The 23,855-nt window shown below is 40.2% G+C and overlaps 1 protein-coding gene across 1 annotated transcript in view; it reads right to left on the bottom strand.

Moving 5' to 3' along the window:
- LOC132766515 (cytosolic phospholipase A2 epsilon-like) overlaps positions 1-23,855 on the bottom strand; it is a 62,705-nt gene that overhangs the window by 23,835 nt on the left and 15,015 nt on the right. The window contains exons 4-7 of the mRNA XM_060760866.2: positions 17,315-17,451; positions 10,469-10,600; positions 6,142-6,182; positions 3,732-3,774 (exon numbers count right to left, since the gene is read on the bottom strand). Of these exons, the coding sequence (XP_060616849.2) occupies positions 3,732-3,774; positions 6,142-6,182; positions 10,469-10,600; positions 17,315-17,451 (353 nt within the window). The remainder of the gene's footprint in view (positions 1-3,731; positions 3,775-6,141; positions 6,183-10,468; positions 10,601-17,314; positions 17,452-23,855) is intronic.

The raw sequence follows: 23,855 nt of genomic DNA, 5'->3' as shown, positions 1-23,855 counted from the left end.
AATCCCTAGGTGGGACCTTCTTGGGGGGCAATTTCTTTTAAAACTTTAAATACTGATCTCTAGGATCTACAACTGCCTTGGGGCCTGTATATGGCCAAAATTTACTCACACTTTGAAATATAGGATCATCCTCAAAGGTCAGCCTGAATAATCAAAAACCCCATTCCTATGAAATATATTCCATTTTCCCCCACCCACTGATTGCCTATATAAATGAAAGAGCCATAGCTTAATGGGAGGGCATGGGCTTTGTATGAAAAATGTCAACTGACAATTCATCCCAGGGAATCATGGTGAGGAGCAAGCAAGCAAAGTTTATTGAATAGTCTATTGACCGCATCAACATTAAAAACAAAAACAGAAATGTGCACAAACACACAACAATCACCATCCCAAGACCCCCACAACAGGGAACTAACACACATTCGACCTGATTAGGTTAAAAGATAACTAAAAATATCATCATTAAAATGTCAAGATAAAATTTCATACCACAAAAATTAAAAACGAAGGTTAAAATGAAGGTTAAAACAGACCAGCTATTACACAATCCTAAGCCACTTCAGATATCTGCGTCACCCCTACAGTTTACCCCAATCGCCTCCAGATACGCAGTTCTCAGCTGCGTTGCTTTATAAAGGAAAAGGGCTGTTTGGTGTGTTATCTCAGCATTCTGGCCAGGATCAGCTATTTTCTTCCTTGCTGAACTATCTATACATATAATAAAAGTCAAAACTTGTATGTGGCGGATGTGTGGCGGTGTGGCGGGAGGAGTATGTGCCAGCGTTTTGATTGGCCAGCCTGAAAGTTCCAACATTCGGATTGGCTGCCGCAGTGGTGCTATTTGCATATGGTCTCTGATTGGCCAGCTTCAAGAGGAGCCCCTGGTGGAGAAAAGAGTTCATGGAAGAAACGGGGACATGAGAAGGAAATTTGCATATGGTCTCTGATTGGCCAGCCTCAAACCCAACATTCCGAGATGACAAAGAGAGGAAAGGAAAGGCCAAAGGGGGCTGGGTCAGAACACTCCCAATACAGACCGAAATAGGCACACAGAGCCCCCATCACCCACTCTACATCCTACTGCAGTTTGGAGGAGGATGAACCATGGATGATGGGACTTGCGGTACCATCACTCACATTCTGAGACCGCTGTTAACCTCATCCAATGACTGATCAGGACCAAACTTGGCACATAGACCTCTCATGCCCCACTTTACATCCTGGTGTGGTGTGCTCGGGGATAGACCTTGGATTATGGGACTTGCAGTACCTTTGCTCAATTCTTGAGACCACTGCAACCCTCATGCAATTACCGATAAAGACCAAACTTTGCACACTGAGTCTCCATGACACACTCTACATCCTGGTGCAGTTTGGGGGAGGATGCATCATGGACGATGGGACTTGCAATACCTGCACTCCCTTCCTAAGACCATTATAACTGCCAATAATGATGGATCAGGACCACAATTTACACAGAGAGCCCGCATAACTCTCCAACACTCTCCATCCTGGTGCGGTTTGGAAGAATTTGACAATGGATGATGGGACTTGCAGTCAATTCACTCACTTCCTGAGACCACTGAGACCCTCGCCAATGACTCATCAAGACTAAACTTGGTACATGGAACTTCAATGACTCACTCTACATCCTGGAGAAGTTTGGAGGACGACAGACCATGGATGATGGGACTTCAAGTACCTCCACTACCCAAGACTGCTGCAAAACTCATCTAATGACCAATCAAGACCAAAGTTGGCACACAGAGCCCCCATGACCCACTCTACATCCTGCTGCAGTTTTGGAGAAGGGTGGACCATGGATAATGGAACTTCCAGTACCTTCACTCACATTCTGAGACCTCTGCAAACCTCATCCAATGACGGATCAAGACCAAACTTGGCACATAGACCTCTCATGACCCACTTTACGTCCTGGTGTTGTTTGGAAAAATTTGGAGATGGATGATGGGACTTGCAGTACCTTTGCTCACTTCCTGAGACCACTGAGACCCTCGCCAATGACTAATCAAAACTAAACTTGGCACATGGAGCTCCAATGACCCACTCTACATCCTGCTACAGTTTGGAGGAGGGCAGACCATGGATGATGGGACTTCAAGTACCTCCACTCCCTTCAAAACATTGCTGCAACCCTCTTCTAATGACCGATCAAGACCAAACTTGGCACACAGAGCCCCCATGATCCACTCTACATCCTGCTGCAGTTTGAAAGGGGATGGACTTTGGATGATGGGACTTGCAGTACCTTCACTCACTTACTGACACCACTGCCACCCTCATCTAATGACTGATAAAGACCAAACTTGGCACACAGAGCCCCCATGACCCACTCTATATCCTGCTGCTGTTTGTAGGAGGATGGGCCATGGATGATGGGACTTCAAGTACCTTCACTCACTTCCTGAAAATAATGCAGCCGTTATCAAAAGACCAATAAAGACCAAACTTGGCATACAGAACCGCCATTACCCACTTTCTCTAATAACCCGGGCAACGCCGGTCCCCAAGCTAGTTGTTAATAAATCGGAACTGTACATATATGCTTGGAGACTGTTAGTTCCTAATTACTGCTTCCAAACAGCCCAACTTTTCTAATAAGAGACTTCTATTAAGAGACTTATAAATACCAGCATAAATCTGGTAAGCCTGAAATATATTTAAATCTAAGTGTTGCTATTACCTAATATCAGAAATATGGTCCAGACAAAATTACACAAGGGAGAGAATGAACTTGAAATTTAATTGACCGAGGGAGAATTAGATGCCTTCAAGTTGTTTTTGCCTTATGCTAACCCTAAAGTGACCCTATCATGGGATTTGCTTGGTAAGATTTCTTCAGAGTTGGTTTGCATTGCCTTCCACTGTGTGACTTACCCAGGGTAATTTGGTGGGTTTCTGTGGCCAAGTGGGAATTCAAATCCCTGGTCTACCAGAATCTTTGTACGGCTCCACCTACACTGCCATGTAACATCCAGATGATCCGGTTTGAACTGGATTATATGGCAATGTAAACTCATTTAATGCAGTTCAAAGCAGATAATCTGGATTACACGGTAGTGTAGATCAAACCTTTCATTTAAACAACCACACTATGCTGGCCACATTGGACTACTAACTAGGGCTGGGTAACCACGGAAAAAATTGTTTCTAAACTCGATTCGTTTTTAAGGGGTCCATCACGTTTCGTTTCTTTAAAGAATTCCGAAATTTTCCTTTTAAAAATTTCGAAATATACGAAATTTCGTAAATTTCGAATCGATTCATTAATGGCGGACGCAATTGCGCAATATGCTAAAAAAACCTCCAAATATGCTAAAAATATGCTGAATAAACCTCCAAATGGGACAGGGGGAACTTCTGAAGCTTCCCTCTCCCTCTGTTGTTGACTGTTGGTGTGATAAAACAAACAACAACTATAAAACTTGCACCAGGCATGCGAAAATAATTCCGAAACAATTTCGAAACAATTTCAAAATAATTACGAAATAAATTGAAAAAATTGTTTCAAATCTATTTAACTCCTCACACTATTCCAAAATGGCTCAATATCGGATCGTAAGCTAATTTAAATACGAATTAATAACGAATTACGAAATTAACGAACAAAACCGCCCAGCCCTACTACTAACATATTTCCATAAACTATTGCTGTCTTATTAGAATTAAGAAACTGCAGAAATATCAAATAATTAAATTAGAATTACCACTAGAACTCCATTCGTAAATATGGTTTCAGGAGGACCTGTCCTAGAAAGTAAAAATAAACACATACATTTATTCTCAAAAATAAAAATATTATTACTGTGAGAAAAAAAATGAAAGTTTCATTCTTAACCTAAAAAATGAGATTTTTCTCTCTCTAGGGAAATGCAAGTTAAGTTATCGAGCCATGTCATCTAAATTTCTAACACCATTTAGTCTCAAAGTTTTTGAAATTTTTATGATGGCTGTCCCTTCCCATGACTCCATCCCACATTATTCTAGTAATGTAGGAAAGCAACATTTTGTAATCAGATTGTAACGGCAGAAACAAATATGAAACTCAGTACAAGTCCTGCTCTGCAATCAGATCTCTGGCAATAACATAATTTTTCTCATGTTACCCCAGCCCTTCTCTTGTGCAGAAATCGCTCCACATTTGGATTTTTGATTTTTGCAAATTTGATTATTCACAGATTTTGGTTTAAAATATTATCTCTAGGAATCTCCAAGTCCTTTAGTGTGGTCCTATGGTCAACTTTGTGTAGTCATGCTGAGGGATCTAGACCTTTCCAGAGAGAATACCCTCCAGGAATCTAGATCCTCCAATGCAAGTCTATGGTCAGCTTCCAAAAGACATTGACCATAGTGTCATGCTGGAAGATATAGAAATTTTTGGAAAGATTTTAAAACTTATTCTATATCATAAGATGTCAGGGTACATCATTTTTAAATTAATCATTTAAAGTGTAAAAGCATATTCAACAATTCCATGACTTGAAGCAATTTAAAGTCATTTAAAATTATTTAAAACATTTATTATATCTAAATAATGTTTTTAAACATTCCTGAATGCATCTTCCACTTTTCTTCTCACACGGTACTCAAAGGGATTCATTTGAGATTTATAGGTATTCTCTCATCCAAATAATGAAAAATGCCTCTAGAACATGGCTCTATAGCCCGAAAAAACCCACAAGAACCTAGTGATTCCAGCCATGAAAACCTTCGACAATACAATGCAATGTTATGTTAGACCCAGATAGATTTAGCTTCAGTAGATGGCTGCAAAATAAAGGTGAGCAATTGTGGTTGTATTGTTGTGTGCCTTCATGAAGTTTCTGACTTGTGGCAACCTTAAGGTGACCCTATCATGTGATTAGAGCAAAGTGACCCATTGGGTTTCCATGGCTGAGTGGGGTCCATACCCTGATCTCCCAGTGTCATAGTCCAATGCTCAAACTGCTACACCACACTGACATATCATGCATCCAGACAGCCCCCTAAAAGTGTGAGCTCCCTCATTTTACATGGAGCATCCAAACAACACTCCATGTATAAGTGAATGCATTCAGAACAAAGCTGGAAACCCCTAATTTATACCAAATTAATTTTATACTGGAAATACTCAGGTCTTCCTGAAAGACCTGGGTCAAATCCAGCATGGCCACTGTCTGGACTGCTCCCTCAGAAGTTCTGGGACTTCTGAGGAAGCCATCCACACAGGCCTCTCGTGTTTTCCAGGCTGAATTAGCCTGGAATACCTGAGAGGGCTTTAAGCCCCCTCCCCAAAACCCCTTAAAAATGGAGGGAAAAGTTAAATAACTTACCCAGCCACTATTCCCCCTTCTTCAGAGCTCTCCTGGCATGTAGAAATGACATGCCAGGAGACAGGAGAAAGGAGGAAAATTGCTCCTCCCTCCCCTTTCTCCTGGCACCTTATTTCTATGCACCAGGAGAGCTCCCAAGAAGGCAGAATGATGACTGGGTAAGTTATTTTACTTTCCCCCCTCATTTTTAAGGGATATTGGGGAGGGGGTGTGAGTGTCTCCCTGTCCTCCTGGAAGGTTCCTGTAGGGCATGTGGACACCCACCCACCCCCCACCCCCAGAAAAGTATGCACTTTCTGGGGCATGTATGGACTTTAACCCAAGCACAATCGCATTTAGCAAACTCAATTGCTCCCGAGTTAAAGGGCTGTGTGGAACCGCCCAGAGTCTAGGAATTGCGGTACTTTAAATCGTATGTTTCTATGTTTACACCTAGTGTATGCATTTGTCTTTGTGTACCTATATGTGTGTGTTTTGTGCATCTTTTTGTCCTAACATTTACTAATTTCAAGTTCGGAGTCTTAGGAGTGTTCCTTGAAATAATATATAAAACAAAATTGCACATTCAAATCTTGACAGAATAGACTCATGCATTTGTACGAAGCTCTATGCCTACCTACATTTTATTGGCATGATGAATCCTTGTATTTCCACTGATGTCAGGCATTCTAATAAATCTTGCTGACTTATCAAGTACTTGATTTTGCATTTCAAAATATTATTAATTGGCTTAAAAGAAACATCTTATGTTTTTCATTTAGAATTTTCAAGCAGTGTAAAAATTCAAAGAATTTAAAATACGTACATATGTTCCACTAAAAATTCAACTTCCAGTTCTTCTTGAGCCTACCCAAGAAAACAAAGACAAGGGAAAATCACTTAAAAGCATAATTTTTCTTTGTTCTGAAATAAAATAATATCACATGAAAAATATACTAATTGCTATTCATAAATTCTGAGGTTGTTTGACCCTGACATTTTCCAAGCAAACAGGTCAAACAACCTCAGAATTTATGAATAGCAATTAGTATATTTTTCATTTATATATCCAACATTTCATTTACATCAATCATTCTCGCTTTATTGCTAAAAACAAATTAGGACCTAAATGTAATTGGTACTCCCAGCTAGAGTAAATTAACCAAGTCAGCAGACCAAAACATTCTCTATTTATTCAGCACATCTATTCTTGTTGGGACCAGCATTTGGATTATGCCTTATGTGTTATGATGACATCATTCCTAATAACCACATCCTATTTAGTTCTATTTTGCAAATGAAAAATATAATTGCCAGTTTTTGCATTTGAAGTCTAATGAAGAGATTCCCTCTGATCTTTATGGTAGTAGGCTCCTGGGGACAGAAAGGAAGGTTGGTTTCTTGTAATTTTTTCTTTGCCCTCCCTCCCAAATGGGGCTCAGAAAGACTGATTAACCTACTAACACAACATACAAGGAGATGGTGATGGTGGAGGGAAAGAGGACTGGCAAAAAATCATTTTGCCCCACAAGGAACATCCAATGAATTATACTTCATTCTGTCCACAGAAATTCACCATTTTAATTGTGGTTTAAATAAGCTGAGATTTGTAATTTAAAATTCAGAAGCTCTAATCAATGTGGATCAAGTTACCGTATTTACTCAAGTGTAAGCCGACCCAATATAAGCTGAGTCAACTAATTTTAAGACAAAAACTGGGGGAAATTATTGACTCGAGTATAAGCTGAGGGTGGAAAATGCAGCAGTTACTGGTAAATTTCAAAATAAAAATAGATGCCAATAAAATTATATTAATTGAGGCATTGGTATCGGTAGGTTAAATGTTTTTGAATATTTACTATATTTCAAAGAAAAACAAAGTTAACTAGCTCCGTAAGTGGAAAATTAGGGATCAACAAAAACATATGGTATCAACAATAACATAATAATAATAATAATAATAATAATAATAATAATAATAATAATATAAACTTCATTTGTATCCCACCTTATCTCCTCATGGGGACTCAGGCCAGCCTTCTACATAGTAACAGGCAAACATTCAATGCCTATATAAACAATACAGAGCTAGATATAGATCTGTAATTATATATACTACTAGCTGTGCCCTGCCACGCGTTGCTGTGGCCTATAGTAAAACTTATCAAAGTTGAGGTAGATATCTGGACTATTATGAAAGAGAGGTACCTACCTATTCCTTCCCCCTTTTCCTCCCCCTTTCTCACCTTTCTTTCTTCTCTACCTCTTTCTTTCTTTCCTTCTTTCACTACTTGGTTTCATCCTTCTCTCTTTCCTTCATTCCCTCCCCCTTTCTTCCTTTGCCTTTCTTCCCTCCCTGTTTGCTTCCTTCTTTCACTTTTTATTTCCTTTTATTTCACCACCATCATAACAATAACAATAATGCAATGCATTGCCTCTGGGACCTGACACCTCTCCCATTCCCCCTAAAAGGGTCTCATAGGAACAATACCATCATCATCATAATAATAGAAATAACAACCTTTACCCGCCACGTGTTGCTGTGGCCAATCTTCCCTCTTTCCCTCCCTCCCTCCTTCCTTCCTTCCTTCCTTCCTTCCTTCCTTCCTTCCCATCTTTCCTTCTCCTCTTCTTTCTCTATCTCTTTCCTTCCTTCCCCCTTTTTCTTTCTCTTCTGCTGTCTCTCTTTTCTTTCCTTCCATCTTTCCTTTTCTTTCCTTTTCTTCTTCCTCTAACTTTCCTTCCTTCCCCCTGTTTCTTTACCTCCCTTTCTCTTTCTTCCTTCTTTCCTTCCTTCCTGTCTTTCCTAGATTTTGACAGGGCGGGAAGGGGCGGGGTGGGGTTTGGAGGTGGCCTGAAGTAAAAGGAGGTAAGATAGGGGCAGGGGAGTGATGGAGCGTGGGGTTGCATGTGTGTGTACGGCGGCGGGGGGAGTGATGGAGCCTGGGGTTGCATGTGTGTGTGCGGCGGCGGGGGGAGTGGGGTTGCGTGTGTATGCGGCGGTGGGGGGAGTGATGGAGCGTGGGGTTGCGTGTGTGTGTGCGGCGGTGGGGGGAGTGATGGAGCGTGGGGTTGCGTGTGTGTGTGCGGCAGGGGGTGTGTGTGTGTGGGAAGCGGCGCGGCGGGGCTTGGAGTGGGCATGGTTTCCGCAGAGGGAACGTTGGCCGCAAGGCCATGTGCGCGCGCGATGGAACTTGCGGCTGGGCGCCAATGCGCATGCTCAGTTGTTTTGCCGTTTTGTGAGTGTGTTGTGTTGTTTTTCATTTTGAATAGATATGTTTGTACCTTGTGGGTTGTGCTATGGGCACGGGAATTTTGGTTAAGTTTCGTTGGGGGATTTTTGAGTTTTGTTCTTTTGCCGTTTTGTGAGTGTGTTGTTGTGTTGTTTTTCATTTTGAGTAGATATGTTTGTACCTTGTGGGTTGTGTTATGGGCACGGGGATTTTGGTTAAGTTTCGTTGGGGGATTTTTGAGTTTTGTTGTTTTGCCGTTTTGTGAGTGTGTTGTTGTGTTGTTTTTCATTTTGAGTAGATATGTTTGTACCTTGTGGGTTGTGTTATGGGCACGGGGATTTTGGTTAAGTTTCGTTGGGGGATTTTTGAGTTTTGTTGTTTTGCCGTTTTGTGAGTGTGTTGTTGTGTTGTTTTTCATTTTGAGTAGGCATGTTTGTACCTTGTGGGTTGTGTTATGGGTACGGGGATTTTGGTTAAGTTTTGTTGGGGGATTTTTGAGTTTTGTTGTTTTGCCGTTTTCTGAGTGTGTTGTTGTGTTGTTTTTCATTTTGAGTAGGTATGTTTGTACCTTGTGGGTTGTGTTATGGGCACAGGGATTTTGGTTTAGTTTCGTTGGGGGATTTTTGAGTTTTGTTGTTTTGCCATTTTGTGAGTGTGTTGTTGTGTTGTTTTTCATTTTGAGTAGGTATGTTTGTACCTTGTGGGTTGTGTTATGGGCACAGGGATTTTGGTTAAGTTTCGTTGGGGGATTTTTGAGTTTTGTTGTTTTGCCATTTTGTGAGTGTGTTGTTGTGTTGTTTTTCATTTTGAGTAGATATGTTTGTACCTTGTGGGTTGTGTTATGGGCATGGGAATTTTGGTTAAGTTTCGTTGGGGGGGTTTTGAGTTTTGTTTCCTCGTTGGATGCCCCTAACAAATTTATATATATAGATATAATCCAATTCAAAGCAGATAATCTGGGTTATCTGCTTTGATAATTTGGATTATATGGCAGTTTAGAAGGGGCCTGGATTTACCTGTGATGTAGTCCAGTGCAAAGCAGATAATCAGGATTTTGTATATGAGGCTGGATCTACACTGTCATATAACACAGATTATCAAAGTAGATAATTGTTTTTGCACTGGATTATATGAGGCCTCATTTACATTTCCACATAAAATCCAGATTATCTGCTTTGAACTAGATTTTATGGTAAAGCGGATAATCTGAATTTATATGACAGTGTAGATGGGACCTAAGAATTCCCCCTATGAAATATTCGTTTAGCCCAAATCCTGCTGCCCCAAAGCTCTGGGATATAGAGTTTTCAGAATACTCCAGATTATCCCTCCATTTTGCTACTAGTGGGGGAAAAATCAATTTAAACTGTAAAATGTTGAGATGCGCACCAAAGATTCCTGCGTGTCAAGAAGATAGCCAGCAATTCATTCATGAGAGTCTGGAGTTTGGGGCTCATGTAAGCAAACCCTAAGACACTGGAAACTGTTTACCTCAAATTCTCTGACATTTGCTGTGTTTGTATGTCCTTGGTCATATATCCTGTCCCTTTTCTTTGGTTGCATAAAATGTTTTAAGTTTAAGTGATTGCAATGCTAGCAATTCAAGGACTGCAGGAAAATTTCACAGGGAGGCAGGATTCCTATTTTGAGGGGCAATGCCCTCATTTTGTACCTTCCCTTTCTTCAGCTTGGACTAACTGGCTTTGTTGCGATCCTTCTTTATCTTTTAGAAATCTGACATGTAATATCACACACACACCACTCCCACACATACATACATTATTTTTGCATCCACAATCAAGTAGGTGCGTCTGTCAAATCTACTGATAAGATGTGGCCACCTTGAAACATCACAAGCTGTTAAGGCTTGGTTAAAATATACTGTGTTGAGAAACTTTAATGTTTTGTTTTGGATCTTACCTTTTCATCAGACTTAAAATACATGAGAACTCTTTCATCAACTGGAAGCCGACCAACATCAAAGCGTAAAGTGAAGAGATGGTCATCCTCACTGACGGCATCCTCATCATAAACAGCCATTTCTAGCACATTCTATGTGGGACAAGGAATATATTAAATGCTATACAAGATCTGTGATTTATTTGGGATATTCCTGTGAAAACAAATTATGATAATAAGAAAGTATTCAAATTTGTGGAATTATTGCATGGGAAAGTTTAACCTTTCATATGGGATATGTAGTTGGTCCTCTGCATCCACTCATGCTTTATCCACAGATTCTACCATCCAAAGCTTGAATTTTTAAAAATAAAATTCTAAAAGGCAAATCTTGATTTGCCATTTTATATAAGGGGCATCGCTTTACTATACAATTGTATATAATGGGGCTGAGCGTCTGTGGAATTTGGTATCCTATCTACAGGCATTCCTGTAGCCAAACCCTAGCAGATCATTGCTGATGATTCAACAATGTTTATTTACTTGTTTCACTAACTTTAGACATTTATATGTCACTTAACAAAAAAGAAACCTTACCCAAGTGGTGGAAAATAGGAAAACGTAATCCCCAAGCATAATATATTACTATAGCCATTTAATCCCACTATTAGTCCTAAATAATGTAGTCCCACTAAATCAGTTAGATTTGGCTATTCAACAGTTGACTCAGGGCCTTCCAGACAGGGTAGAAACCTGGCAGGAAACAGGTTATTTTAACCTACTTTCTTCCAGATTTCTGTCTCCACCCCCAACCCAAACCCCAGGATTTCCCTTGTGGCTAGAGGCCATCCTGGGTCAACCAAAGGAAGCATTCCCAGGAGTCAATCCGCAAAGGCCCAGAACCAGCAAAGATCCAGACATTAGTTTAAGGTACAAATCTTTCCAGGTGTCAACTTGAAGTGTAGTAATGTAAGTGATTTTTGTGTTTGTTGTTGCTCCCCCACTCTCTCCCATTCCCCAATGAGGCAGCTCACAAATTATTAAATGCAGCATGGATTTCAACCCATACAAAAACATAAGTTTTATATACATATATACATTTGGGAGGTCTTATATGCTAGAAAATAAAGCCTAACCTGGTATGATATAAGCAAGGAGGGTTATTATTCATGTTTATATGTAACAGGAGTATGGTATGATAAAATAGCTCCCTCTAGTGGAATTGCCTCTCTTTGTATGGCTTCATATATAAATGAAGCCATACACACACACACACTCACACGCACACAATTCAATACATTTGTTATACAGCAGACACATAGTAAACCAATATTTCTCATAAATCTTTTTCTATCCACTGTTGCTTTCACACTTGTACATATATTTCTATCTTTCACCACCATGCTCCCCTCCCCCCAGAACCACTTCTTTTTAGATTATCTGTCTATAATTTCATTTCCTCTTTTGGAGGTAACTTTCCATGCTTCCTTTTAAATCCTCTTTCAATACCTGTTATCAAAAAAGCAAGAAGGGTTATTCTTAAGGTTTCTGTACGAGTATGATGTGATGAAATAGCTCCCCCTGGTGGAACTTCCTCTCTGCACATGGCTTCTTTACTAGTGTTCTAATTAGGGATCTTGACAATGTTTTTTTTTTAATTGCTCAGGTATTTATTATGCATTTTTCAAATGTGAGCTAGTGCTTTCATTGCTACTTTTCTTAGTTATTCTAGGGCTTAAAGATAATACTAAATCCTTCAAAGGTAAGAGCAGCATGGAAATTGCGTTACTAATGATTGGCCATCTTGGGCAGACAGAGAAGTCCATTTCCTCTAACCCAGTTGTGTGTGGCTCAACCTGGATCCAGCCATTATAGGAGTCTAAATTGACCATATACTGTAATACTGGGGACGAGAGACAGGGCCCCTCGGCTGTGGAACTCCCTCACTAAGGAGGTTAGATCTGCCTCCTCCCTCTTGACCTTCCAGAAGAAACTTAAATCCTGGTTATGGGAGCAAGCATTTACAGAATAGACTGATTTTATTGGTGAAAATGAGATTTTATTTGACCGCAATTTGGACTGATTTGGATGACGTTTTTAACCTGGCTAATTGTTTTAATGTATATTTATAACTATTTTAATGTATTTAACTGTATTTTATTATGTGTTTTATATTGTGTCGTCATCTAATTGTTGCCTGTTGGAAGCTGTCTTGAGTCCCTCCTCGGAAGTCGAGAAGAATGGGATATAAATGTCACTTTAATTGTAACTCAATCTGTTTACTCACTAGTATGGACTCCATGAGTATATTGCAGACAATTTGCTGTGTGAAGTCTATACTAATGAAAGTCAAATATATTCAGAATTCGGAGGGGGGGGGGGGATGCTGGAAGCTGTTATCCAGAAAGGTAACCTTTTCTAAGCTCAAAATATACATTAGAATGCTATAGAAAAGTAATGCTTTCAATGCTTGTAAGAACACAGGATACTTGGATTCATGTGGCAATAAATTGTCATGCGTTTGTATCAACACTGTGAGCAATACAGTAATGAGTTTGGTAGTAAAGCACTGACTACATTATAAAGGAATGAGTTAGGTTTTAAATATATATAACATGTTTATTACTGGACAGGTAACTACATTGTTAATCTGTTGCAAAAGACACAATCATTACTCTTGTGGCACATAAAGATTTTTTAGCTGCATGGGCTTTTGTATGCAATAACTTATCAGATCATGAAGTCAGCACTTCACTGTGAATGCTTACGTAACAATACATGACCCAAGATGCTTTCATGCCTATGATTATACCTGTAACACCACATTTATTCCCTCCTCTATCCTAGACTTATGATCAGACTGTTTTTATAATGTTTTAAACTATAATGATATTGTAGCATTCATAATGCAATGTTCCTACAATTCAATTCAATTCAAGCAAGCGAGACTTGTAAATGAAATCTACACATTCACCAACATTGTACTTGGATCCAAGTTCACTTATCTATTCTTTAAACAGATAGGTGCATATGTTTTCACCTTCAAATTGGCGAACTGGAGGAACGATTTGCTTCCCTGTCACCCACACCTTGGTTTTGTGTTCATGTGACAATTTGGAAAACACACATTTCACACATCTACTCCTAGGTAAGGAATGCATAGAATGAGAAAGCAACAGACTCCAAGATCAGGGAGATATTATATAAAGTTTAAGGCAACGAAACCATAAAAAATGCCATAGGACACTGTGAAACACACAGTGGGAGAGGAAGAAGGACCCGAACAGGGGGGTCCTGAGGAATTCTGGTAAATATAGTATAGTGTGATCTTTGGAATTCTCGGCCAGAGAAATCCCAGGCTTCCCTAAACTACATTTCCCAGAATTCTGGAGGAGACAACCATGTGATAGGAAAACAGGAGCCCCCTCTTTAGAATGCTAATGTGATAAGGTCCATATATGGACCCGAAGAGAAAAGATATGAATTACGTAGATTAAAAGGATAGGGAAAAGTTATCCAGGACCAATGTTGGTAAGACCAGGGCCAACTTGTTGCCCGGTTCCTCATAAATGCTGGAGTAATTGTGAATAATCTGGTTTGAAAGGCTTTTGCCTTGTTCCAGTATACCAACATCATTTATTAAAGTATGTGTAGATTTTGCGGGATGAAATAAAAATGATCAAGGGTCTGGAGAACAAGCCCTATAAGGAGCGGCTTAAGGAGCTGGGCATGTTTAGCCTGAAGAAGAGAAGGCTGAGAGGAGATATGATAGCCATGTATAAATATGTGAGAGGGGGCCACAGGGAGGAGGGAGCAAGCTTGTTTTCTGCTTCCTTGGAGACTAGGACGTGAAACAATGGCTTCAAACTACAAGAAAGGAGATTCCATCTGAACATGAGGAAGAACTTCCTGACTGTGAGAGCCATTCAGCAGTGGAACTCTCTGCCCCGGAGTGTGGTGGAGGCTCCTTCTTTGGAAGCTTTTAAACAGAGGCTGGATGGCCATCTGTCAAGGGTGATTTGAATGCAATATTCCTCCTTCTTGGCAGGGGGTTGGACTGGATGGCCCATGAGGTCTCTTCCAACTCTTTGATTCTATGATTCTATGAAAGGTTTTTATATGATGAGGGCTTTCGAATAGGGGTGGCCATTAATCTGTTCCCTGGGACCAGGGGCACCTGCATTTGTGGAGTTTATCATGACACTTTCACGGCCTATTCCTGAGAAGAGAATGCACAGGGTCCACATCATCCAGAAGGTAGCTGCAAATCCACTTCCAGGACATAATCAGCATAAGATGTTGTGTTGGAAGGTGTGCACACACCAGCCTTGTTTTTGAAACGAATGTTCAGTATGCTGGGGAAGACACCCATTACAGAACTTCCTGGAAGACACAGGAACTGTTGAACTTAAGTAACAGCAGCAGGGCAAGCAAGAAGCAGAAAACGCTCTTCCCTGTCTCCACCTCTGCAAAAGAGCCCAGCCCAGTTAGGCTGAATAAATTGGTTTTCTTATTGAGGTCCTATAAGGCAGTGGTCTGATATTGTAGTGATAGTTTTAGGGAAGGTTTTTAGGTTCTGTTTCGAGAAATCGGAGGCCCCTTTTTCTCTCAGAATGTATAACCTGTGCAAAGTTTAGAAATCATTGTTAGAAAGAAGACACATAAGGAGATATCCAAGGGTAGAGTCACTGGACTCCTTTCAGTTCCTTCCATAACTAATTTGAAAGTGTCCCTCACTGAGTGTTTTTTTCTAAGAAGAGACAAAGAAAATATAAACTTATCACCATTTTTATTCCCCAAGGTGGAAATTAGTTAGCTATGCCATTTCTGTAGAGCTTTACATGGTCTCTTATGTGTCTTTTGATGCTTGAGAAGCTTTCAGGAAAAGAGTGAGAGAAAGCTGGTGAGATATGACATTCAGTCTGCATTCTCTTGTTACCTGTATGCCGTAGAGCTTCATGGCTTTTATTTTGATGGCTTTCTTTACATTTATGTGATATTCGGGCTGGATCTACACTGCCTTATATCCCAGGATCTGGTCCCAGATTATCTGCTCTGAACTGGGTTATATGAGGCTACACTTCCAGATAATCTGAGATAAGCTGATAATCTGGGATCAAATCCTGGGATATACGGCATTGTAGATCCAGCCTTAGTGTAATGTAGTGCTTTTGAGAACTTTTTTGGAATGGATCCTCAAGGTTGGGGTGGGATTTATAGGAGTTGGCCATTCTTTGGATAATATTTTGATTCTTGATCTCTTTTCCTTAGTAGGAGAGTTGGACATGCATTAGTGCAAGCTAAAATGGAAGGGCCTGGTCTCTGAGTTAGATACAATTATGCAGTATTCCAGACTGCCTCCCAAGAAGCTCAAGAACTTGAGGGACAGGTTGTCAGAGTTTTGGGAGTGTAGGAAGACCATGTTGAAATCATTCCAGAAACGTGTTGTTCAGGATCTTAATGAGGCACCTGTGCAATGCTATGGCGGGGGTTACCAGTCCCCATCACAGGATCAGAAATATGAATTAAGGATGATTTAGGGGTGTGTCGGGCCTCTTTCAAGATTGCCTTCAATATGTTCTCAGTTCTCATAGGAGTGGTTGATTTTGTTATTTTATTTCACACACATTGGTATGTCCAAATGTGGCCACAAAAATTGCACTCTGTGGGCTTGTTAGTGTCGAGCCTCTTGAAGTCCTTTCTGATATTGGTAGTAGTTAGGAGAATCAATTTCTGTCATGAAAACATGGCCACAGTTCAGGTCAGTCATTCAAATATCAAGTGTCTTCTGAATATTTCTGATCTGGCTTTATTATGTTTTGGGTTAGTGTTATGACAGCCCTGTAAAGCACGCACTCTCCTGAAATATAAACTTCTTTTAAATAGCAATAGACCAAAATCCTATATCAAGCTAATAGAGTGTACTATTTTCCTATAGAGGTCTGTGTCTTTTTCTACCCCTCAACTACTACTGATCTTGGGAAGACACTGTTGGGGAGGGAAAAGGACATCTAGAAGTGTGACTATTATTGGCTCAGAAGGGAAAGACATTAATTGGAATGTTTTTTGAAATAACATTGTGCAATACTTAAAACTTGTTGTTAATCAAGCATTAATGCATGTCACCATGTGGTAGTCACCTTTATGATTCTACAATTCTAAATGAAAACATTTCTGTTTTAACAAGCTGTTAGAAATGTATGCAGTGGGATTTTAAAGCTGTGCTGTTTCACCAACTTGTATATGTTTTTCTTTTTAATGTGTTTGTTCTGAAAAGTTTGAAATCTGCAGATAGTTTATTTGCATGTTAATTCGAGAGCTTTGTTTTTGTATACATTTGTATAAGCTACCTTGGTTCCTAATAATATCACAGAATTGAACTGTCATGAACTGCTATTATAGATTGGAACCCCCAAAAACGTGGTTACCAAAAACGGATGTACCATCTGTGGAAACTTGAATATTCAAATTCAACTGGAAAAGCTTACACAATATGAGGATTTAAAGATAGAACTGCAAAGACTCTGGCACAAGCCAGTAAAGGTGATTAAAGAACAGACTAATGACTGGCACACTGGGTGCAATGTCTAAAGACTTTGGCCTGCACTTAAAAACAAAAACAATCAGTGCTAATAAAATTGCCATCTGTTAGCTGCAAAAGGCCACCTTACTGGGATCTGCATGCATTATTTGCTGATACATCACACAGTCCTAGACATTTGGAAAGTGTCCAATGTGTGATCAAATACAAAAGCCAGCATAGTGATATTGTTTGCTATGTACTAATCCTGTTGTGTATCAAATAATAATTATTATTATAATCTTGTTCAGGTAAACATGCAAAAGAAAGATTTCTCAGTTCCTTACTTTCACTTGTCTTTGAATCCTGTAGTAAAATACTTCGTTCCAAACAGGATTCTTGCAGTTATTAACAGTTTTGGTCCGCAGCTTTTCACATGTAGCACTTGGTAGCCAGAGAGTCACATAACAGTCAGATTGACTTACTGTGTGAAAAAGCAGATTAAAGAACAGACTAATGTTACTTGGGTTTTGAGCGAAACCTTCTAAGAATAATTAGGAGAGTATTATGGTCCCAGGAAGATCATAGGACCTTATCAACAGCCAAAATAGGACCTTATCAACAGCCAAAATAAAATGGTGAACCAGTGTTCAGCATTCTGTTTGAAATCTTGCAGGTCCAATTATTGTACTTAAGTCATCATAAAATGTGGAACAGAGTTTGTCTACAAGCAGATGAATGACAATGCAATTGGATCCACCCTAACATTAACACAAAGGAGTTTAAACATCAATCACATAGATAATGCCATTAATTATGGAACACCCCAGACCAAAAGGTATGCTAATCAACCAACTAGCTATACAACTCCAACCTTATATAACCTATTTTGATAGAGTGAAAACAGATATACTTGATACCTACCCTTTCCTTTTGCAAAACTGCCATTTTTTAGATATCTTTCCAAAAACATTTCAAAAAAAAACATTTTGATTATTATATTTTACAGTTTAAGATGGCTGTTTATGTTTGTTCTTGAAATGCAATAGCTATTTTAGCCATCCTCTTTAATTCTTGGGTCACATCAACATTCTGTAGTTTGTTAGAACAGTCAGAATTCAAAGATACCAAGTTGTTACATTCACCTATAGAACTGTTTTCATCGGTAGAATCAGGAAGAAGACAATCCTTGTCATCAGTTCAGGACAGTAGTAGCTGGAGGGATTTGAAGTTTGCAGGGTGGGGGAGGGGAAAGAGGAAAGAGTGGGGAGGAGTGCCAGTTTTTGGAGGAAAGCTATCATCAATTACCACTGGGTCATGGGCTGAGGCAGTTTCTCAAGTCACTCCTGACACAACAAAAAAAATGGGCTGAAGCCAGGAGGGTTGAACAGAATGGGAGAGGACAGGGTTCTGGTGGTCGGGGGGGGGGCATAGGAGTAATATTGGGGAGTGGGAGATATGGGAAATGGAGACCATTAATTCGGCTTAGGGAACATGAGAGAATACTGATAGTTCCAAAACAGTCTCCTGGCATGGTAAAACTAGGTAACCTGGATGCAGACTCTCTGGATTAAAGGTGGTACTGTGGAATACCAGGTCTGTCAAAGGAAAAACTATCATCCAAGATTTAATTCCGGAGGAGCGTGCAGATCTGGTGTGCCTAAAGGAAACCTGGCTAAATGAGGCTGGAGAAGTTAATCTTACCCAGCTTTGCCCACCAGGCTACTCCATGCAGCACCAGCCGAGATCCAGAGGGTGGGGAGGTGGGATCATAGTGGGATTCCAGCTCCCTGACCAGATGCTCCATCCCACAGTCAACTACTTTTGAGTGTGTTCATCTGAGGGTGGTTGACCGGGACAGAATAGGGATTCTGTTGGTGTACCAGCCACCCTGCAGCACTACAATCTCTCTGTCTGAGCTAGTTGGGGTGATTTAAGGCCTGGCATTGAAGTCCCAACCGCTCATAGTGCTGGGGGACTTCCATGTCCATGCGGTGACCACCCTGTCTGGAGCGGCTCAGGACTTCATGGCCACCATGGCAACTGTGGGGCTTTTCCAACTAGTATCTGGCCCTACCCAGAGAGCTGGGCACAAACAAGACTTGGTTTTCTGCCAGGGATGGGAGCAAGGTGGCGGCGTGGAGGAGCTGACCATCAGTCCATTGCAATGGACCAACCATCACCTGATCAGGTTTAGGCGTACTGCGCCCCCTAACCTCTACAGAGGTGGAGGACCAATTAAAATGGTCTGCCCCAGAAGGCTTATGGATCCCGAACTATTCCTGATGACTCTTGGGGAGTTTCCTGCCTCAGTAGGTGATCCTGTTGATGCTCTGGTCACTCTCTGGAATAGAGAGATGTCTAGGGCAATAGACACTATTGCTCTGGAATGTCCCCTCTTGAGTAGCAGAACTTAACCATCTCCTTGGTTCAATGAGGAGTTGGCAGCGATGAAGCGAATGAAGAGGGATCTAGAGCACATGTGGCGTACCAAGCGCACTGAGTCAAACTGAACACGGCTGTGTCTCTATCTAAAGGCATATGCCATAGCAATCGACACGGCAAAAAAAATCTTTGTGGCCAACATTGCATCTGCAAGGAACTGTCCAGTGGAGCTGTTTCAAACGGTTAGAGGTTTGTTAAACCCCACCTCACAAGATGGGGTCCCTAACCATTCGGCAGCTCAGTGTAAAGCATTTGCTCAGTTCTTTGGGAACAAAGTTGCTCTGATATGTTCTGACTTGGACACCATTTTGACGGCAGCCTCTGAAGATGTAACATGGACACCTGCTTGTCCGGTTTTGATGAATTCATTTCAATTAGTGCAGCTGGAAGATGTGAACAAGATCATTGGAGAAACTAGGGCAATCACATGCATCCTAGACCCCTGCCTATCCTGGCTGATAAATGAAGCCAGAGGGGGTTTGGCACAGCGGGTAAAGGTGTTGTTTTGTGCCTCCCTATGGAAAGGCAAGATTCCAGCCAGCTTAAAAGAAGCTCTTATAAAACCGTTGTTGAAGGAACCATCATTGAAATGCCATGTTACTGTTAGTATTTGTCTGTTTAGATATTTGTTATCTGTAGTTATCTGTAATTGTTTGTTGTCTGCAGTTTAGTAGGTGTTTATTATTATTATTATTATTATTTTCTTTGTTTATTTGTTTCTATTTGGGTTTTTTATTTTTTTATCTTTATTTTTATTATTTTAAGTAATTGATATTATTATTATTAATGTTATTGTTCTCTTACCCTTAATTTCTTAATTTCTGTTGTCTCCTTTTCTCCTCTTCTTGGGTGCTCCTCTTAATTGGTCTGTTGTCTACAATCTTACTGAGATCAGGTTTCTACTGCCTCCTCTATATTCCTTTCTTCAGCTTTTTCCACTTCAACCCTTATGTCCAACTTTTTGCTCCAATCTCTCATTTCCTATCTCTTCTTGACCTTAGTCTGTTTCAATTTTTGACTTCATGTCCTTTAATTTTCCTATCTATCCCTTATTTATGTCAGGAAATGGACAGGGGGAGTATGTCCCTGTTGGTTCTCCTGGATCTCACAGTGGCCTTCGTTACTGTAGACCTCGTTATCCTTCTGTGATGCCTTGCGGGAATGAGTCTTGGAGGTACTGTTTTGCAGTGGTTCAGGTCCTTCCTAGAGGGCCATTCCCAGAAAGTGTTGTTGGGGGACACCTGCTCAGCTCCGCAGGGCTCAGTTTTATCTCCATGTTGTTTAACATCTACATTAAGCCATTGGGAGAGATCATCCAGAGTTTTGGAGTTCGTTGTCATTTGTATGCAGATGGCATACAGCCCCTTTCCACCTGCTACTAAGGAACCAGTGCTTGGTAGCTGTGACAGCCTGGATGATGGAGAACAAATTGAAATTGAATCCAGAGAAGACGGAGGTACTCCTGATCAGTCGACATGCCAAATAGGTTATAGGGTTACACTCCCTCTGAAGGTACAGGTTCACAGCTTAGGAGTGATCATTACTCATTACTGAGCCTGGAACCCCAGATTTCAGCGGTGGCCAGGGGAGCTTTTGCACCAGTTTGTGCACCAGTTGCACATGTACCTTGGAAATTCTGGCTTGGCCACAGTGGTCCACACTCTTATTACATCAAGATAAGATTACTGCAATGCACTCTATGTAGGGTTGCCTTTGAGGACTCTTTGGAGGCTTCAAATGGTCCAACAAGTAAATAAATAAATTCCTATCTGCCCTAACTAACAAGGCTAATAATGGTAGCTGATGGGTGGTTTCATAAACATAACAGACCCCCAAATAATTTGATTGTGTCTTGATTCCACATAATGCATCTGCCAGGTTAACTGGTGGTTAGAAAAGGACATGGGTAAAGTCATCTGGCTGCTAAACTAAATGAACTCATTTTCATCTACAATTAAAACATGATCACTTGTTTTTAGGAATTGTTCTGCTTCAATAATCCAATGAGAATGTATGTAGGTGTATGCAAACCAACTTTGCATTATCTCAATACACATGTACAACCTGTTTGTACAACCTTTTTTATGGTTGTATCACACCATCCCATGCACATGTTCCCTTGGAGGCTCCTGAGGTATCTTACAAGCTTGTTATAGTCTGCACACAACTCTGCATTCTTCTTCTGCACAGTAATATATACTGCCTTTGTTATACACATTAAGACATTTTTGGTATGATAATTTGATAGAATATTGCTATGATTAATCATTATTTCATGGTTGATGACCTTAATTTACTGAAATCTTCTGCCAAGCTACTTAGATTTAGCATGTTTTGTAACTATAGGGACCAAACTCAAAACAAATATTAGAAAAATAATTGCAAATGTTAATGCTTTGTAGTAGCATTAATGAACTTCTCCTACTCATTCCTATTGCAACTCCAGTTTAGGGTGGGGAAAGTATGTTCTCATATTTTAATCAATTTGCTGGAAGATTGTTATTTCTGCTTTTCAACAGTGACAGACCAGGTTGCATACTTCCTTTCAGTATTGGGCAAGAGCAATACTATAGGAAGTATGACCAGGTGCCAAAACTTCCCGGGCATTTATTGAATGGGAGAGTGGTGAAATGTGGCTGTCCAGACATTGCTGGACTGCACCTTCCAATAACCTTTAGTCAATAGCATTGCCAGTGTGCCACTGGCAATACTATCGCCAGTGGCAATAGCCTATCAGTACCCCTGATTGTACAACCGTCCCAGGACTTGTGTGGTGAAGTGGGCACTTCTGTGGCAGCATCTGTCACAATCCCCATTCTTTGTCATTTCTTTTCACCAGATGCTTTGCAATTTCACAAAGCAGTTGCAAAGTTTCTGTAAATGAATAACAGCAAGCACAGCCAGAAGGCAGAGTTATGCCACCCACTCAGAAATGTGGCTTAACACAGCTGTAGCATTGCAATTATGTGGCATCAGCGGTTGTGCAAAGATACCCATCAACATGACAGCAAGTTGCCACTATGCCACACTGCAGAAGTAGCACAGGATAGTGGCAACCATGCAGCAATGTCCAGGGAAAGAAACAAGCAACATAATCCTGTAATTAAGACTCATCCTCATTCAGTTTAAAAACCCAAGATGGTTGCAGTTTTCTAAACAATGTTGCTGCTTCCTACCCAGAAAGTAATTCAATGCAAGTTAGGGTATGCACTATCATCATCATCATCATCATCATCATCATCATCATCATTGTCATTTATTTATATATTGCCGTCACAATAAATGGTGTTTTACAATAAAAAAGAACAACCAAACAGTTCTCTGCACTCATGCTTGCAATAAAATTATGACACAAAAGAAAAAGAGGGTGGCAGTGTTGGGGAAGAGGCATTAAATCCAATAGATTCTTCCTTTTATTCTCTCCTTCTGAGTCCAGAGCAGAGGCAGCTGGGATGGAGGGAAGGTATTTTTGATTGCTTCAGGGCCTATGCCCTCTCTGCCTCCAAGATCAGGGAAGTGGCAATATTTTTATTTATTTATTTACTATAGTAAATTATTTTTGTATTTATACTTATTTTTACTATGATATATTACTTCTAACTGCTGTTCATAACATTTCCATACAGAAAAAAAATTCACACTGGTATGATTTCAAAGTATCATCATTTCTTATGTGCACATTTGTTCCACCGCATGTATTTCCAGTTCTTTAGTTGCCAGGATTTGTACAATTTGAATGTTACATCTGTCATTGGTGATGCAAGCACAATGGGGAAAGAGTATGTAGAATTCATAATTGCTACTTTCTGGTTCTGGCCCAGCTCATCTGTCCAAATATATCTTCCTCTATGTACCACTGAGGGGTTAAAGATCATCTAGGGGGGAGGCTGCTCTCGGTCCCGCATCCTGTGCAGGCGCGATTGGCAGAGATAAGAGACAGGACCTTTTCAGTGGTAGCTCCTCGGCTGTGGAACTCCCTCCCCAGCGATGTTAGATCATCCCCCTTTCTGACCTTCTGCAAGAGTGTGAAAATGTGTCTTACTGACCAAGCATTTAGAAAATTTGTGCAATAGTAATGATTTTACTATTGCACAATTTGTAATGATTTTAATAAGATGTGTAATGATTTTAACAAGATGACATCAGTGACTACATGTTTTAATGGTTTTTATATATGTTTATATTTTTATGTTGACTGTTTTTAATTGCACTTTTATGAATGCATGGCATCGAATCGCCATATGGTTGAGAAAGGTGTGCTATAAATGTCGTAAATAAATAAATAATGATCATTGGAATGGCCTGGATTATGCCCGTGGATTATGTGTTTAACTCTATTGTTTTTAAATGCTTTAATTGTTTTAATGTATTTTAATTCTATTTTAATGTTTATTTAAGTATACATTGAGTTTTAGGGCATCAAATTGTTGCCTGTATGTAAAG

The sequence above is a fragment of the Anolis sagrei genome, chromosome 1, assembly GCF_037176765.1.
Source record: "Anolis sagrei isolate rAnoSag1 chromosome 1, rAnoSag1.mat, whole genome shotgun sequence".
Taxonomy (NCBI): Eukaryota; Metazoa; Chordata; class Lepidosauria; order Squamata; family Dactyloidae; genus Anolis; species Anolis sagrei.
Note: the sequence above shows the minus strand (reverse complement) of the source record. Positions and strands in the feature narration are given on the sequence as shown.